General features: G+C 29.8%; 1 protein-coding gene across 1 annotated transcript; it reads left to right on the top strand.

The window, feature by feature from the left end:
* The first annotated feature begins 297 nt into the window (after positions 1-297).
* On the top strand, positions 298-15,479 carry LOC119616488 (insulin-like growth factor-binding protein complex acid labile subunit). Its single transcript, XM_037972849.1, has 2 exons — positions 298-442; positions 14,394-15,479. Exons 1-2 carry the CDS (start codon positions 326-328, stop codon positions 15,477-15,479), a joined length of 1,203 nt encoding a protein of 400 aa, XP_037828777.1. The 5' UTR covers positions 298-325.
* Positions 15,480-19,615: the final 4,136 nt, after the last annotated feature.

The raw sequence follows: 19,615 nt of genomic DNA, 5'->3' as shown, positions 1-19,615 counted from the left end.
ATGATTGAAGCGAAATATTAAAAAAGAAATGTAAATAATATTCGATGAATATTAAGAAAATTAAAGCAGTTCTGGAAAAAATTATAAGGCACAATTTTATAGGATTCAACATAATTTACAAATCAAGCATCAAGCTATATTTACCTATAATTTAGCTGTTTTATAAAATACGAATTTCATTGACAGGTATAAGTGATACAATGAGATTAAAATTCTACAGAATACTTCGAATGATAATAATCTTGTACAAAAATAAAGTGTTTAAAAGTGCGCTGTAAAATAACAACAAAAAATTGTAAATAACAGAAATTTGTATATAAAAATAATGCTAAATTCATGGCACCTAATGATCGTTATCCCACTCGGCTGTTTGTGGAATTCTTGCTTGATTGAAACCTCCAAGCCTTGTCCTTTGGAATGTATATGTTTATCTCAAACTCAAGTAAGTTGAAAAGATGAAATTTGTGAGAAAAACCTTCAGTATAAGTATTTATGTATGTATAACACTTACGACTAATTAAAAGAATAGTAAATTAAGTTTTTAACTTAACTTCTACTACAATCAGCGGTGTAACAGTGAAATCTACAATTCTCAAGTTTTTAGGGCCTATGAAATGCAAAACTTATATTGTGTTTTGTTCTATAAAGCAAAAAATGTTTAAATATTGTTTGTCACTCGCTAACATTTCTTTATATTAGTGGCTATCGTGCTTACTAATTACAATTAGGATATCAAATCAATGTATACCAAATTTTCCGCGTTTCATAAGTTTACGCGTCAATACTCGGGTAACAAAATTAATATTGCAAAATTTCTTTCTGAAAGTGTTTTTAAGCGTTAAAAAATTTTCTTGAATTGAACCCAAGAATGCCAAAGTGTAATTTTATAGAGGTTTGATTCTTAAACATCTAGACTCTAAATACATATAAAGGATATCCAGAAGTTTTGTCTAAATCTATTTATAGATACACAAAATTTGGCATCTTTCCCATATAAAACAACTTTGGCGGAGAAGAGTGGGCTCTTACCCTTAAAATAATTGATTAATACTTCAAATAGAATTAGATGTTGCTTCTAATGAAAAATGTATTTTCGACCCACCCTGTATATTAACAAGATGAACATTAGGGTGGGTCGAAAATCAGCTTTTCTCCCGGATCAACTTTTAATAGTGAAAATATGTTGTATTGTAAAGTCAAATGGAAGACTGTAAAATATTATTCAATTATTTTGTGGGTAAGAGCCCGCGCATCGCCGCCAAAATTTGTAAATGCGTTTATATGGGGGGGAAATTACACTTATTTATTATTTTATTTTTTATGAAAATAAGGTATTAAGTATTAATTTTTATAGCAAAATCGTAATGTGTACAAAATTGCCTTTTCAAAAACATAGAAAAACTAAAAATTGGTTAAAAAAATGTTCAGTTATTAAAATTTTTCCCGAGAATTTTTTGGTTCTGACAACACATAAAAGTAAACATAAGACATTTTTTTAGTTTTGAAAAAATTTACAAACAAATATAATGATTACATTTACAAGATCCATAAATATTCCTATACGAATTTTTGTTCAAATTGGATAACGCTTACTTGGTTTAGTTTGCGGTCAAAAAAGGTCCATTATTTTAACAGCATCTCCCAAATTCCATTTTCAAACTTTTAAAAATTTTGTTAAATGGATTTAAAACAAGTTAGAGTGCTATATTCGGCTGACCAGATACCACCTGATACTTTTTTATTAATACTTATTTAATTGATCAAATATTTGTAGAAATATATTTTCTCGTGACTTTTAATAGAAAACCTACAAGATTTAAATAGCCCAAATCTGCTACAAATGCAAGATTTATTGAACATTACAAACACCATTTTTTGTATATTTTGATAGTGCCCTCCATATTCTTTAGCGATATTTAATAATTTGCATGTACATAAGGAAATTCAAATAATATATTGTTGTACACATATTGTTTATACTAAACTAATTTTAATAAAGATGATTTTCGGAACGGACCTAGTATGGGAGATCTGACCAATTGTAGACCGATCGTAACAAATTCTTACAGCAACATTTCTGTATATAAAATGTATATTTCAGTCAAATTTTGTATCCATATCGTTATTTTGTAATAAGTAATATGTGTCTAAGTGCTTTTTGGAAGGGGACTTGCATAGGAATGATCGCACCCATATTATAACAAACTTCCACATTCTGAAAGGACACCATTATTTGGTAATGATATTTGCTAATTATTCGGAAGAGGACCTTGTATGGGAGCTACGACCAATTATGAACCGATAGTAAAAAAATTAAAATAACATTTCTGTGTATAAAAGTAATATTTGTGCCAAATTTTGTGTGGATATCTTAGTTTTGTAAAGTGTAATGTGCGTTTAAGTGTTTTTCTGAAGGGGAGCTTGTATGGAAGCTTTGACCAATTGTGGACCGATCGAAAATATGTGTACCAAATCTTGTAATAGTAATGAGTTATGTGCGTTTAAATGATTTTCGGGAGGGGACCTTGTATGGTGCCTAAATATGGACCAATCGTGAATAAATTTTAAAATTACATTTCTTTGTACAAAAGTAACATTTGTCCCAATTTTGTACGCATATCATTATTAGGTAATGAGTTATATGCTTTAAAGTGTTTTTCTTAAGGGGACCTTGTATAGGAGCTATGACCAATTGTGGACCGATCCGAAAAAATCATATCATATCTATATATAAAAGCAATATTTGTGCCAAATCTTGTATTGATATCATAATTTAGTAATGAGTTATGTGCGTTTATGTGTTTTTCTGAAGGGGACCTGGTATGGGAGCTATGACCGATATGAATTCTATTGATATAAAACTTTAATTTGTAAAATTTTTTTCTAACGAAAGTTATTACTAAAACTCATTTTCCGGAAATATGTACATTTGTATGGGAGGTTTATGAAGTTGTGGACCGATTCCGCCAATTTTCACCAATAATCAAGCTTTCATATAGAAACAAATGGGTTGTGATTTTCCTTAAAGTAAAGTTTCTCTGAAAATTACATTAGAATGCACATAGGGGCACAGACATATTAAAAAGGGCCATAAATCAACCACTGGCTTTTGGTACAAGTGATTGGTATCATTGAAAAGATAATATTCTCTAATTTTTTGAATACGTAAAAATATTATAACCCACCGAAAAATTATAAAATATAAAAATACCAAAAATATTTTTGAAAATTTTTCCTAAATATTGGAATTATAAAAGTTAGTAAATATTAGAATAATGTTATATATGTTTAATATATCTTTAAATAAATTAAAATACACTTAAATAAATTTTTGGGTCAATTTTAAAACAAGTTAACAGGGTACAGAATTCATTGAATATTTCATGATCATAAGTACTTAGACATTTACTAATCGAAATTTTTCTCAATATATGTATGTATGTAGTAACAATTGCAACCTTAATTTTATGATTAAGTCGTTTCTAATCATTACCTCAAAGTTAAAGGAAAATTTTAGTAACAAAGTACTATAATGCATTCATTGATATTGTAATTCGAAATTATAATCCTTAAATGTATCAATATATTATTGTACAGATCGTTAATCTAAAAATGTACTATAATAGCGGTAATTACTTAGAATCTTGTTTAGAATATTTTCTAAGGAATATTGAGATAAGAAGTTAAATTAAGTAATATATTGGACATATTATTAACTGAAGTTAGCTACTTTTAAGCATTTATTACTTCCCAGTAATGAACATACAAACTGTAGACATATTCTATTAAAATGTATACCATATACATATGTTATAAATGTATACCAATTGGATATATAAACAAATTTAATAGTTTTCCGATACCTAACTATTCTGATTGAAACTTTAATCGAATGTTTACTGGGTAATGCTTATGTTTATTTAAATTTTGTATCTATTTTAGAGCTTAGACATTATAATATATTCAAAAAACCATATAAAACAATGATTATAACCGATATTTTACTTAAAGAAGTTAAATTAATACTAAATAAAGTACAAAAAAGGTGGCATCTCTAAAAACAAAAAAATTAAAATTCAGTATTAAATAATTTATAATTTTACCAATTTTAGAAAAAATATTGACTTTTTGCATATAAACCTTATTGAAAGCAGTTATTAAATAAATCAGAATGAAAAAATCATTGTGTATATGAATATTTTCAATCTCGAAAAAAATCAAAAAGCCGCAAATGTTAAAAAAAATTATAATTCTAGACATTCCTTATTTTAACGGATATATAATAGTTATGGGCAGTTTTGGGCATTTGTTTTACTTTTTTACCTTTAAAGTTTTGAAAATTAAAAAATAATAATTATAATTTTCGTTTCAAGTTAACTGTGCATTTCGACACTTGTTACCATTATTATGTCTTAAAAATTCGTAAATTAATTCTCAACGAAATATAATATTATAATTCGTAAAGAAAAAGTAGATTTTTTACAATAGAACGTCGTATTATTAACATCAAGTATAGGTCCTTCAACAGGAATTATTACTCCATTTCAAATATTTTATTTTTCATCAACTTTCAACTCAGCTCAAGCTCAAATTAAAGCTTCTAGGAAAATTGTTGTGAACAAATCTTATGCAGAAAAGTGTCTACTTTCAAGTAATATATCATTTGTTTTATAAAGATCAGTTTGCATTTTTGACGTCTTTGGATGACTAAATCAAACACAAGGTAGATATCAATTTCTATGTGAAATATAAATTACGATTTGTTGAACATTTAAAAAAATTCTGTAATCTTAGATTATTTCTTTTTTAAAGAATTTACAATAAATGTTTATATTTTTTAGAACAATAAGTTTGCCAGTTTGTTTAAAAAAAGTGTTAAAAAACAGTATGGACTATATGAAATTTTTTTTTATACAATATTAGTTATGCATGCAAAGAAAATTTGGACTTTAAACGAAAATGGCCTATAGGCGAAGTAAACTTAAGAACAAATAATTTGTATGAAATTCGAAAAAAAAATAGGATTGTTTTGTCTTACATCCGTTTTTGGCCTTAAAGCGGAATGGACTATAAGCAAAAAGTACTGTACTATGGGGATTTTTTCAAAAATTTTTTTTACTTATGTGTACAGGGACATTTATCGATATATTAATTGGGTTAGGATTTAGCAAAAGCACCTATGTAATTTCCATATATTAAATGCTCCAACAAAAACATATACAGATGCTGTGCTAATAAGTAGAAATTCTAAGATAAATGATTTAATAAGAATTAAATAAGTATTTTCTGCTAATTTATGAAAGAATCGTAATCACAATATCTTTATTAGTGTTAATCTAATTGATATTTTTAAGTAGCATTGCTAAGGAAAATTAAAAGAAAATAATTCGAAAAGAACTGATGATCCGCGAAAATAATCTTTACCAAAATATTGGAAATTGTATTCTCTACATCAAAAGTCGTGTGACGAACAATAATAGAGATATATTCAAAGATTTGATACATATGACCTTTGACTACCACTATCTCATTAGGGCAGCGACTTTTAGTTCTTTATTTAGAAAGAATATTTCCATATAAAAACTGTTTTCGAAACAGTTCTATGTGAAGTTTTTTTGAACTGCGCTAAAACGCATTAAAAAGCAACGCAAATAAATACAGTTTTTTTACATTTCTGAAAACTTTGTTGAAACCCACATAGTACTAATATTCAAAACAAGGGCGATATAACTAATGTTTGGCGAATTTTTTGGCATACCACCACGCCTATAAGTAATGAATATAATTTGTTTGGGTCATTTGGAATCCAAAACATCACGCACCAAAACCGATTTCTTAAATAAACCAATTTTTATTCCATTTTAACCATTTCATCCCCTAAACGTTCGAGTTTCCAAAAATCGTTTCGTAATGGATCTATACAATGCCAAAGAAACCTAGTACCAAAAAATCATTATTCTATTTGTTTTGCATATTTTTAATGCTCTATTCGACCATGCAATGCCAATTCTCATATTAGCCGTATGCAGTAAAAGGAATGCTCCTTATAAACATCCGGTTGATATTACTCATCAAATTTAGTAAAGAGAACCTTAGGGTGAATAATATACCGTTTTTCATAAAATTGTTCATATTTTTATAGACCGATTTTGGTTTATATGAAACAAGTTTACTTCGAATATCAGTTCCCGACACTTTCCGCATTAAATTTGACAAGAAGATTTACGCTCGTATAAACATTTCTTAGGTTTTGCCTCGTAAGAAACTTACCCTGTTAAAGGGGATCTTATATGGGGGTACGGTCAATTATTAAGCGATCCACATGAAATTTGATAGAGAGATTTTGGCTCGCATGGAACTTATGTGTGTCGAATTTCATCACTATACTCGTACTTTTAAGACAGTAATTAGTGTTAAAGTCACTTTCTGAAGGAGACCTTATATGTGGGTAGGGTCAATTATTGACCGATCCACATAGAATTTGATAGACAGATTTTGGCTCGCATGGAACTTATGTATGTCAAATTGCATTACTATACTCGTGTTTGTAAGCCAGTAATGATCATTAAAGTCATTTTCTAAAGGGGACCTCATATGGGGGTAGGGTCAATTATGGATCGATCCACATAAAATTTGGTAATGAGGTTTTGGCTCGTCAGGGACTTACTTATGTCGAATTTCATAATTATACTCGTATTTTTAAGCCAGTAATGAGCGTTAAAGTAATTTTCTGAAGGAGACCCTATAAGCGGGGTAGGGTCAATTAGGAACCGATCCATATAAAATTTGGTAGAGAGATTTTGACTCGCATGAAACTTATGTGTGTCGAATTTCATCGCTATATTCTTATTTTAAGTCAGTAATGAGCGTTATAGGGGACCTTATATGGGGGTAGGGTAAATTATGGACCGATCCTCATAAAATTCGGTAGGGATTTTTTGGCTCATATTAAACATATTCATGTAGAATTTTACCGTTATATTCTTATTTTTTACCTAGAAATGAGCGTTATAGTGATTTTCGAAGGGGACCTCATATGGGGGGTAGGGTAAATTATGGACCGATCCTCATAAAATTTGGTAGGGAGATTTTGGCTCATATGAAACTTATTTATGTCGAATTTCATTGCTATACTCGTACTTTTAAAACAGATATGACAGTTTTTCCGGGGTCCACTTGTATGGGGCTATCCGAAAACGTGGACCGATATTGCACATTTTCAACACCAAACAAACCTTATCTATAGAGAATATTTGTGTACCCCCCATCTTTTTTGATGGTGGGTACAATATATAATTTTTTTATTTAGAAATAAAGGATTACGAATGAAAAATGCCTGAGGTACAAAAAATTAAAAAAAAAACTAATAGTGAGGATGCATAGAGGGAAATGTCAGCTTTACAATTACATATCGTCACCTGAAACGCAAACGGCCCTAACTAGCCAAAAATTCAAAATAGAATTTAATGTTGATTCTAATGCATTGCATCAAAACAAGTGTACACAACAAAAGTGCCGTTTGCGTTTTAGGTGACGATATATATAATTTGCATAGAAAATCTACTTTTTATAACCTACACCACTATAGTGGGGAGAGTATTATGCGTTTGTGCTGATGTTTGTAACACCCAAAAATATTGGTCCTACACCTATCTTAAAGTATACCAATCGGCTCAGAATCACTTTCTGAGTCGATTAAGCTATATCCGTCTGTCCGTCCGTCTGTCTGTGTGTCCATGTAAACCTTGTGCGCACTCTACAAGTCGCAATTTTTGTGATAATTTGATGAAATTTTGAACATGCACTTTTCCTGGACGAACGCTATTGAAAATGGTTGAAATCGGTCCATTATTTCACCTAGCCCCCATACAACAGGACCCCCGAATAGGGCTTTTGACCTCATAATTATGTTAAATGGTCTACTACCTCTATAAAAATTGGAAAAACTTAGTTTTATATATGTCTTAATAATTCTAGTAATTTTCGTCGGGCATTATTTGACACTAGCCCCCATACAAGGTCCCCTTCATAAAATGACTTAAATGTCCACAATTCACTTACAAACACTAGTATCACGATGAAATTTGGTACAAATGAGGTTTATATAAACATAATTGTTAACAATAAATTTTATAGGGATCGGCCCAAGTTTTGCCCTAGCTCCCATATAACCGGACCTTCCGATTTGGGCCTTTTAGCTCATAACTTTGTCAAATAAACTACTATCTCTCCAAAAATCGGCACAACTAAGTTATAATTATAAATAATAATAATTATAATATAATTATAAACGCTGTCGATTTTTATAATGATCATTATATTATTTGACCCTATCCCCCACACAAAATCCCCTTCAGAAAATGACTTGAATGTCCACAATTCACTTATAAACACTAGTATCACGATGAAATTTGCCACAAATAAATTTTATATAAACATAAATGTAGACATTAAATTTTGTAAGAATCAGACCAATTTTTGCCCTAGCCCCCATACAACCGTACCTACCGATTTGGGCCTTTTAGCTCATAACTACAAGAAATATACTACTCTCTTCCCAAAAATTGGCACAACTAAGTTTGATATAATTATAAATAACACTTTCATTTTTTGCCATGATCGGAAATAAAAAATGGCCTATTTCCATACAGGAATTCGCTGTGAAAATTTGAAGAAAATCGGTTTAGCCGTTTAGTAGTCTATTACAAGATATATCTATATATATAAAATTCTAACGTTACTGACTGACTGACTGATTCATCATCGCACAGCCTAAACGGTTAAAGCTAAAAAGCTGAAATTTGGACAGGGGGTTGGTCTTCCACCAAATAGATCCACTAAGACGGGATTTTTGAAATTCGAATGTTTAGGGGGTAAAAAAGGGTAAAAACGGGTAAATTCGGTAACCTCATATCTCCTAAACTAGAAAATATACAAAAATATTTTAAAGCTTATCGTCGTTCATTTAAAAAATAAGCGGACAGGTGTCTGGTACTTTTTTCAATTTCGGCCCCTTTAGGGAATAAACGGGTAAAAACTGTATTTTGGTACTTTTTGTGCACCCCATGTATCTTTTAAACCAGTGAACATTCAAACAATATTTTTGACTCCTTCATAACTTGACGAAAAAATAAAAATATAAATTTAGTACTTTTTGGTTATTCGGATGTTTAAAGGGTGAAAATTGTACCTATTTTTGGTACTTTTTTCATAAAACATTGATTTTGGTTTATTAACTTATACATATAAATACATAATAACGGGCTCCCACTACGATGTTGCAACATTTTGGAATAGAATTTTTATTTCGTTAACGGGTAGAAAAAAAGTACCAAAAGGGGTAAAAACGGGAAATTTGATTTTATTCGAACACAATGATCCAATTTAGATAAAATTTTTAGATTTAGAAACACTAAATATGCTAATGAGGTGTTATTTGGAACCCCGGTACCAAGTGATATTTTTTGGTACTTTTTCATTCTTCATCTGGTACTTTATGAGTTTTCTTTGATATTGAATTCGAAACATGAAATTAATAATGAAGGGACTTTTCGGTACTTTTTCGTTCTACACAGGTATTTTTTGAGTTTTCTATAAAATTAAACCTAGAAGCATAAAATTAAGCATGTAGAGCCCGGAGTAAATGAGAATCTATAAAAGGGGACCTTTTGGTACTTTTTCGTACTTCGACTGGTACTTTTTGAGTTTTCTATAAAATTTAACCTAGAAACATGAAATTAAGCATGTAGAACCTGGAGTAAATGAGAATCTGTAAAAGGGGACCTTTTGGTACTTTTTCGTTCTTCAAAAGGTACTTTTTGGATTTTTGTATAATATTGAACCTAGAAACGTGAAATTAAGCATGTAGAGCCCGGAGTAAATGAGAATCTATAAAAGAGGACTTTTTGGTACTTTTTCGTACTTCGACTGGTACTTTTTGAATTTTCTATAATATTGAACCTAGAAACATGAAATTAAGCATGTAGAGCCCGGAGTAAATGAGAATCTATAAAAGGGGACTTTTTGGTACTGTTTCGTTCTACAAAAGGTACTTTTTGAGTTTTCTATAAAATTTAACCTAGAAACATGAAATTAATAGAAATTGTAGAGCCCGGAGTAAATGAAAATCTATAAAAGGGGACTTTTTGGTACTTGTTCGTTCTTCAAAAGGTACTTTTTTGATTTTTGTATAATATGGAACCTAGAAACGTGAAATTAAGCATGTAGAGCCCGGAATAAATGAGAATCTATAAAAGGGGACTTTTTGGTACTTTTTCGTCCTTCGACTGGTACTTTTTGAGTTTTCTATAAAATTTAACCTAGAAACACGAAATTAAGCATGTAGAGCCCGGAGTAAATGAGAATCTATAAAAGGGGACTTTTTGGTACTTTTTCGTTCATCAAAAGGAATTTTCTATAATATTGAACCTAGAAACATGAAATTAAGTATGTAGAGCCTGGATTAAGTGAGAACATATCGAGCCCTTTTTGCAAAATGGACGTAAGCGACTTGATTTTCGATTTTCGTTTTTTTATAGAAATCGATAATTTAGGTCCATTAGCATCATCTCTAAAAATTTCGTAGCTATAGACCCAATGGTTTCAACTTTACAAGTAAAAGAAAAAAGACTTAAGTACACATTAATTTTCTGTTTATGAATTTTTTAACAGCAAAGTGTCGGTTACGTCTAAATTTTCTTTTAAAATATATTAAATTTATAGAAAAATTTTGAACAAATTAACGTATTAAATTTGTTTCTGAATAAAATGCCACATATCTGAGTATAATTGTAATAAATTCATGTAATTATCACTATGTCATTGCAATTTATGTGCTAAAATTTATAATTTTCTATAACTTTTTATGAATTTAGTTCATTCTAATTACTAATTACATTGCATTTATATTATTACCATTTAACCATCTCTTATATTTGGTTGTAAATTTGTGGATTTCGGAAGGCGGACCTGTATATGGACTCTTAATGAATCAATACTCCCAGAATTTACTTATTTATTCGATATAAGACGAATTGTACTACCATGTATGGATATTAATGTAGACATCAGGGTGATTTTCAGAATACGGCCTTTAATGAGGGATAAGGTCAATTGTGGACCGAGGTCTATAGAATTTAAACGCGTGATTAGTTTTGAAAACAAATTGTTTTTGTAGAATTTCATCATACTTTCTTAATTTTTGAAAGATTTATTAACTGTAAATTTATTTTCTGTATGAGGGGCATAGGAAACCATCCTAAAACATCATCATACATCAAATTTCGTTGCTATACTGGTATTTTTAAGACTGCTATGGTCATAAAATCATTGTCTTACAGGGTCCATATATGCAGGCTAGGGTTAAATATTGCCTGACATTTTTCATACTTCCCAACATAATTTACAGGTATATATAACCGACTTCTGCAAAATTTTATAGCGATTGCTACATAAACAACATATTTATTAATGTTTTAACTATAATCCGGGAGGTACTTGTATGGGGGCTAAGTGAAATCAAGAACCGATTTTGCCCATTATTAACACAAAACAATATTTGTCATTAATAAGGATTTTTGGAGAATTTCATCACTCTAGCTCATAACGGTCGGAACCTATCCGGTTTTCAACAAAAAGACTGACATACAGACATCCCTAGATTATCTTAAAATCTTATAAAAAATATTTATTACACTCTTAAATTTCAGATTTATACAAATTATATAAAGATATACACCAAAAAATATATTTTTTTGACAGAGAATTTAGACGTAACCGCCTCAACATTGTTTATATCATAAAAATTTGTCTCGGCAAAAAAGACGTAAGCGACAAAAAAATCGGATATAGCGTCAATATAAAATCGAAACAAACTGCATCCCATATTTTAGATGTAATAATATTTATTAACGGAGTTTTGGAGTAATGCTATGTCCTACTTCGAAGATAATTAAAAAAAAAATGCTCTCCTGTAAAATTTAGTTTTTGTCGGTTACATCTTTTGTGCGAAAAGGGCTCGATATAAAAGGGGATTTTTTGGTACTTCAAAAGGTTCTTTTTGGATTTTTGTATAATATTGAACCTAGAAACGTGAAATTAAGCATGTAGAGCCAGGATTAAGTGAGGACCTATAAAAGGGGACTTTTTGGAACTTTTTCGTTCTTTAATTGGTACTTTTTGAATTTTCTATAATATTGAACTTAGGAACATGAAATTAAATAAAATAGGTCTTTTGGTACTTTTTCGTACTTCACTGGTACTGATACTTTTAGAGCTTTCTAAAATATTGAATATATAAACATAAAATTAAACACGCAGTATCCCAATTGAACGAAAATTGAGAAAGGATACTCTGGTACTTTTTTGTTTTTTTACTAATACTTTTCGAATTTTCTATATTATTGAACCTAAAAACATAAAATTGGACATGCAGCTTCCTGATTGTATAAAAATCTGTATGCGATTTTTTTGGTTTCTGGTTGAAAATTAAACATGCGTCATCCTGATTTAATGAAAATATATAAAAAGGCACTGTCTGGTACTTTTTCGTTCTTCAACTGTTTTTTTTTTAATTTTTTGTAATATTGAGACTAGAATCATAAAATCAAACTTAAAGAGTTCTCTAAAAGGAGAATTTTTGATATTGCAGATATATATACATTTACAATAATGATATTTATTTTATTCCATTACGATGAGGGTAGCGAAGCACACTGGGTATAGCTAGTTAATTATAAAGTAGTGTTATTAGAACAGCTGATCGTTTTTTGCTATTATGTTCATTTTTCGCCGTGTTGTATAATTAATATCAAACTTTGTTTACATTTTGTAAATGTCAAACTTTATTTTCATTTTGTTAATGTCAAACTGGTTTCATTTTGTATATGTGAATTTTGTGATTAAAGTGAAGTTGTGAGATTAGGGAATATTTTTGGGTTTTTGATCTTTAAGAGCGGGTTTTTGAGATGGTAATCAAATACCAATTAATAATCAGATTAGTTAATCTAAAAACAAATTTAATCTTATGTTAATCCCCTTTGATGTTTTTGAGTACAAGATTAAACTTCGCAGTGTTGCCATACAAAACAACAGAAAACTTCACTGTTTGTTATCTAAACAATGCATATTTTATAAAAAGAAGAAGACAATAAATTTAATATGAAAATTAGTGAAAACTTAAATTAAAAACAAAAAAATGTATTTTGAAGTATCCATAATTTATACTAATCAATAAATAGAACATTTTAATGTTTATATTTATACAAATTTTTTTTAAATTTTTTGCATCAGCTGTTTACACTTTGGCATTTCGTGCTTAAGATTAAACCACCTTTATTGGGCGCTTAAACTTGCAAACAAAATTAACTAATTGAGTACTCAAAAACATCTTTCGAGGATTAATATTAATTTAATCGCTAATCTTTCACGTAAAGATTGGCCCCAAAAGTTTAAACATCAAAATAAATTAAAGCAGATTCAAATTTATAAACTTTTTTTGTTTAATATAAATTTGCTTTGAATTATTTTTCAGCTGTTTTTGAAATTTTTCCCTTACAGCCAATTCGCCTTCAAGTGCAGGCACAATGTCAAACTACATATGAAAAAAATATAACCAATTCGCTTGGTATTCTGAATTCGCCGATGACACTACCTTATAAAATTAATATACCTTGGTCTATAAAATTCAAACATACAATCATATAAACACACAAACATACAAACATATAAACATACAAACAAACACACATTCATTTTTATATATGTATATAGATAATTCCCAATAATACATTTTATAAGGATCGGCTCAATTTCTGCCTTAGCCTGCATACATCCGGACCTTCCGATTTCGGTCGTTTATCTTTTAACTACGTCTGATATACTATATACTATCTATCCAAAAGTCGGTACAATGTGGTGATGTTTGTAACACTCCAAAATATTTGTCCTTATTAAGCTATGTCCGTCTTTGTGACCGTGTAAACCTTGTGTGCACGCAACAGATCGCATTTTTGAATATAATTTGTTAAAATGGGTCACATACTATTCTCTGGATCGAAAATTATTGAAATCGGTCTTTTATTTCTCCTAGTCAGCATAAACCGTACATGAACAGACATTATTTGGAACCCATATAAGATTAACAGAAATGCTTCATTATTGAAATTAATCACATTTAATATTCTCAATTGGTGTAGGGTATCATATGGTCGGCCACGCCCGACTATAATTTCTTACTTGTTAATTATTGAATTATCGCAAACCTTCGCTACCCCAATGTGCGGCGAAAAATAAAAATAAATAACTTCAGACAAGAATTTTAGTGGCTATACATTATTTGGAAAACACATAGAAAGAAATAGCCTAACGAATATATTTTATTTTTTTAATTTTAGGTTCTTTGTAATACTGGCGGATTGAATCACATACCATTGCGTCATCTTCCTACGAATGTTGAACATTTATCATTGACAAAAAACCATTTTCATGTCATCAAACCAGATTCTTTTGCTGGTTTACGTGCTTTAAAAAAACTATCACTAGATGGAAATAACATAACGAAAATTAAACAATTTGCATTTCGTGGCCTTCCACGCCTTAAGGAGTTATCAATACAATACACACCACTTCAGGTTGTAACGAGTTTTGCCTTTGCTGGCCTCCAGAACCTATCGACCATACTCTTAAGCCACAACCAAATTGCCACCATTGAGGCATATGCTTTCGCTGGTACATCGAACGTTAAGCTAATACTATTGACGAACAATCCTTTGTTACGCATAGAAAGTTTTGCATTTTCCAGTCTCACACAAGTGGGTCATCTACTATTACCTGCCGGCATACGAACGGTGGAGTCAGATGCCTTCTCTGGTATGTACACAGTTGGTCTGCTTAAATTAGCTTATATGGATCTTGAGCATATACGACCGTATACATTTCGTGGTTTAACGAACGTATTGCTGCTCACCATACAGGAATCAGATTTGGGTGTAATAAGCAGTGAAGCCTTCGCTGGCTTGACTCAGGTGGACACATTGCAACTCCTCAACAATAAGATTGATATAATCGAAGCATTGGATTTCAATGAGACATCAGCCATAAAATATTTAAAATTGCATGGCAATCATTTTCTACAGACACCCGAAGCCGATGCCATCTGCCTCGATGGAGTGGATAATTTAGAGTTGAACGACAACTACTTTCCCTGTGGCTGTCATTTGCAAAATCTCTTGGATAGTGCATTCGTCTCAAAAACACCAAACTCTACACGAAAACTACTTGAGCACAACTATTGCATCTCACCAATTGAATTGAATGGTCGTCTAATAGCTGATGTCAACATAGAAACTATGGCGCCCTGTCAAGAGCATCTAATGCAAGGCAATTTAGGTTCAACGGCAAATAATCTAAAACTACACTACTTATGTTTTACCGGAATATTTCTATGGCTAAAATGCCTCCCAGCTACAAAATTATTATAGCATTAAAATGAAGATATTATCCTTTTCCTTGTACACATAAGAACATCATTTCATAACGTTGAGATAATGCTTTGTTAACCTGATTTGTGCGTCATAATAATGTTGGCTCTTCCGCATATTTTACACATACTACATACATACTTATATATTTTTTTAGACTAATCTCAATAAAACATACATATGTATTTTTATTTAATTTTCCTTTTATTTTAATTTTCTGTTGCAGTTCTCTGTTTGCCAACTTTTTCTACTCGATAAAAAATACAATAAAATTAAAATGTTTAAAAAATATTATACAAGAATACAAAGAATGGGCAATTAGTTTTCTTTAATATTTGTGCAGATAGTCTTACGTTTCTAATAAATTAAACACCCACTAATGCAAATAATTTATTTTCTGATTCAGAAATTCGAAACGTGCAAATACACATTTTATTATGCGGATACTTATAGAAAATAATTCTCAATTATAAGGTTCTGTTGAATTTTACAAAACATATTTATGTATGTAAATCACACATATGAAGCGATCTCTCTCATATGAGCTCTCTGGTTTTCAGTGTTGTCAACTATTTTATACTAAAAGTCGGCGTCCATTCACTCAAAGCTAAAATTTGTTTATTAAAAAAATTACTCCTTAATTGGAATTTTGATTCGGGAACGAAATTTAAAAGATTAAGGTTAATACAAATATGTTCGATTTTCTTATTCAATGACTAATTGCTATCATCGATCAAGATCTCAATAACTAGTCAGAGATTTTTTGAAATTCCCCATAATAAATTTTAATTAAACTCTTAATTTCCAAAAATGCCAAAAGCCAAAACTTTGTGAAAAAAAACTGAAGTAATCGTCAAGTAATTGTTTCCTTCACAGCAAAGTCATAAAAAAATAATGCTAAATTTTTGTGAAACAAACTTTGTGCGATCAAAATAATTTTTGTATTATTCACATTAAAATATCAATAGTTTTCACGAAATGCAATTTTAATTTCAAGTTCAAGTTAACCTAACTAAAATTAAGTTAATTTATAACTTTTCCCTTTTTTGACGTGAAAAACTTTCCTTGTTGTGAATTTTTTATAGAATTTTCTGATCAATAAAAAGCTGTTGTAGAATTTCACGAAATAAATTTTCCCTTCGAAGGGAATGAAAATTTGAGAAGAAACAAACTTCAATTCTTTTGGCGAAAGAGGTGAATATTTTTTATTTTAGTTTTAAAGTTTTAAAATAACTCATCACACTAAAAGATCTTTGAATTACTCATAATATGGAAAGTTTAGAAAAAGGAACTTTAATTAATTTGTACGGCAGAGTACTGTCTAGAATTATTCCGTTTTATCTTTATTGTTAAACTAGAATAATTTTATGTTATTAAAAAGATTTTTCATTTCCTGAAAAAAGCGCCTTTTTCCAAAAAAGCGCTAAGAGGAAAAAATGCGACTTTTGGATTGTTAAAAGGCGCTAAATCTAGCGCCAAAAGCGGTAAATTGGCAACGCTGCTGGTTTTTCTTCTTTCACACGTACGCAACTTCCAAGCTTAAGCGACACGGCCACACATCAAATTTGTTTGACTCAAACGGTAAGTTTTTTGATTGTGTTAGTGAAAAAACTCACATGTATATGTGCGATGTGAGTTTTATTACTAACACAATCAAAAAACTTACCGTTTGAGTCAAACAATTTGATGTCTCATGGCGCTTTAGAGAATGAGAGCTTGGAAGTTTTTTGATGGAGTTACACATAGAGAAATCTCTGTTGTTAAACATAAAGATAAGTTCTTGATTGCCGAAAATTATTACATATATATAGAAAATAAATAAATATAAATTTTATATGTAATTTATAAGAACCAATATTCCAAAAGTGGAGTATTTTATTTATCTCGTCAATCCGACGAGATGTATTAGACTAACTGCTGGCTCTTTTCTTAAGTAACGGAGATAGGAGCAGAAATCTGAGACAACCTCTGAACAATTCATTAAAAATTGAGATTTTTCGTGCATGCGGAGACAGAAATAATAAAAAAAACAAAAACAACGCACATAAATTTTGTTATTGGATTGTTTGTTTAAAGCAGAGTATGAAAACAAACGAAACATTTCGCAAACGTTTCCATAATGTACAAAACTTTTCTAAATTTTAAAATCGTTCTGTACATGAGCAAAACTAAAACAAATACTTTTTTAAGTGAGAAAGAGCAAAAACAAAACAATTGACTTTTCGCTCATCTACTTGCTTTTTTTGTCTTTACAATCGTACATTTGAGAACAAAACAAATGCATAAACGTATTTTATGAAATAATCATTTATTGTGTGTTTGATTTCATCTCATTTTTTATGGTTTTTATTTTGTTTTTATTACAACTGTATTTCACATAGGCATCTACAAAACTAAAAACTTTACAAGTCTTCTTTTAATACTTACTCAAAAATGTTTTGTAATGAGCAAAACAATCAGGAAACGTTTGCGAAAATGTTTTGCTCGAAACTTTTTCAGTTCTGCTCCCATTGTTTTCTTTTCTAGCTGCGTACATTTGAGTTAATGTACATGATTTGCTCAAAGGCAAAAACAATACAAAACCAAATGAGAAAATCGTTTTTGTTGTTTTGGTTTTGTATCTGTTTTACTCACTGCAAAGATCAAAACAAAACAATTGCAAACGTTTCGTTTATTTTCATACTCTGTACCCCGTTTCTGTAACTTTTAGTGAGAAGTTCTCACATCGAGAAGTGTGAAACAAAAAATTCCATCGTTTCTCGATTTGGGAGTAAAAAGTGTTTCTGTAACTTAAAGTGAGAAGAGGCAACACGAATTACGTTTTTATTGGATATTTCCAATAAAACAGCTGTCAAAAACATAAAAATAAAATGAAGAAAACAAAAATTGCCAGACAAATTTATAAACAATGATTAAATTAACAAAAAATATAGGAATTAAATAAAATGTGTTCAAAAAATTGTCCCAATAAATTCTCCCCTAGCCAATTCTAAGTTTATTCCCACATACTTTTTCTGCTTTTGCTTCTGTATATCGAAAATTCCTCCAACTTTCTAAAAATTAGTGGACAATATTAATTTTAATGTTAATTAATTATAAAAATATCATTACTTTTTCATTATTTTATAGAATTTATGTTTAAATTAAACTTTTTTTCCTTAAAATTTTACTTTCCGCACCGTTTTAAAATGTGAGTTTTTTTGACAGTTCATGTGAGAAACTTCTCACAAAATTTTCTTACAGAAACACTTTTACTCACAAATTTCCAATAACTTACGTCAAAAAACTTAAATGACAGATAGTTCTCACAAAAAGAAATTACAGAAACACTTGCATGTGAGAAATGATATTTTGTTCCAATTCACATTGTTTTTTCTTCAATTTCACTGTTTCATGCGAGAAATTTCTCGATGCGAGAGTTACAGAAACGAGGCACTGGTGTAAAGTGCTATTAGACGACATGAATTTATATATGTACTGTCAAAATTTCCATCTGTAAAAGTTGTACATATCGTCTGATAAAACTTAGACCATTGCATTTACACGTGGAAATACATATGGGGGAAATTTAGTGCCAAATATAGAAAAAAATTGTATTCTTGAGTTAAAAAATAATTTTTTTATAGATATCCCACTCGCATCCCACTGTGGGACTATAAAGGCCTTCAAGGAAATTGCATAAGCTTTCCTTTAAGCAAAAAAGGGTCCATTTTGAAAAAAAATATTTAAAATAAAAAAAAAAATTATATAAAATTTTTGATTTTTACACGAAATTCCCCATATGTAATTTTTTCGATTAGAGCGTGCTCTATTTTCGTGTGACAAACATAAACAAAACAGCTGTTTTTTTTTTAAATAAATTAAAAAAAAAAATAAATTAAAGAAAATGAATAAGGAACATGAAAAAGTAAGTACATATTTTTAATAAACTAATTTATAATTTTAACAATTTTTACACATTAAAAAGACAGATTTGATTACATTTATAGGTCATGTCATACGGAAAAGCACAGGCAGGTGTGATAGCAAAAATTATGAATCGTATTTAAAGTAACAATTTTGACATAGGTACATTCGGAATTCAAATGGATAAAAAAGTGACAGTACATATGTAAAATACATGTCGTTTAATACCA

The sequence above is a fragment of the Lucilia sericata genome, unplaced genomic scaffold, assembly GCF_015586225.1.
Source record: "Lucilia sericata isolate MDLA Ls3-8-SP2 unplaced genomic scaffold, ASM1558622v1 Contig000076F_arrow, whole genome shotgun sequence".
Lineage (NCBI taxonomy): Eukaryota > Metazoa > Arthropoda > Insecta > Diptera > Calliphoridae > Lucilia > Lucilia sericata.
Note: the sequence above shows the minus strand (reverse complement) of the source record. Positions and strands in the feature narration are given on the sequence as shown.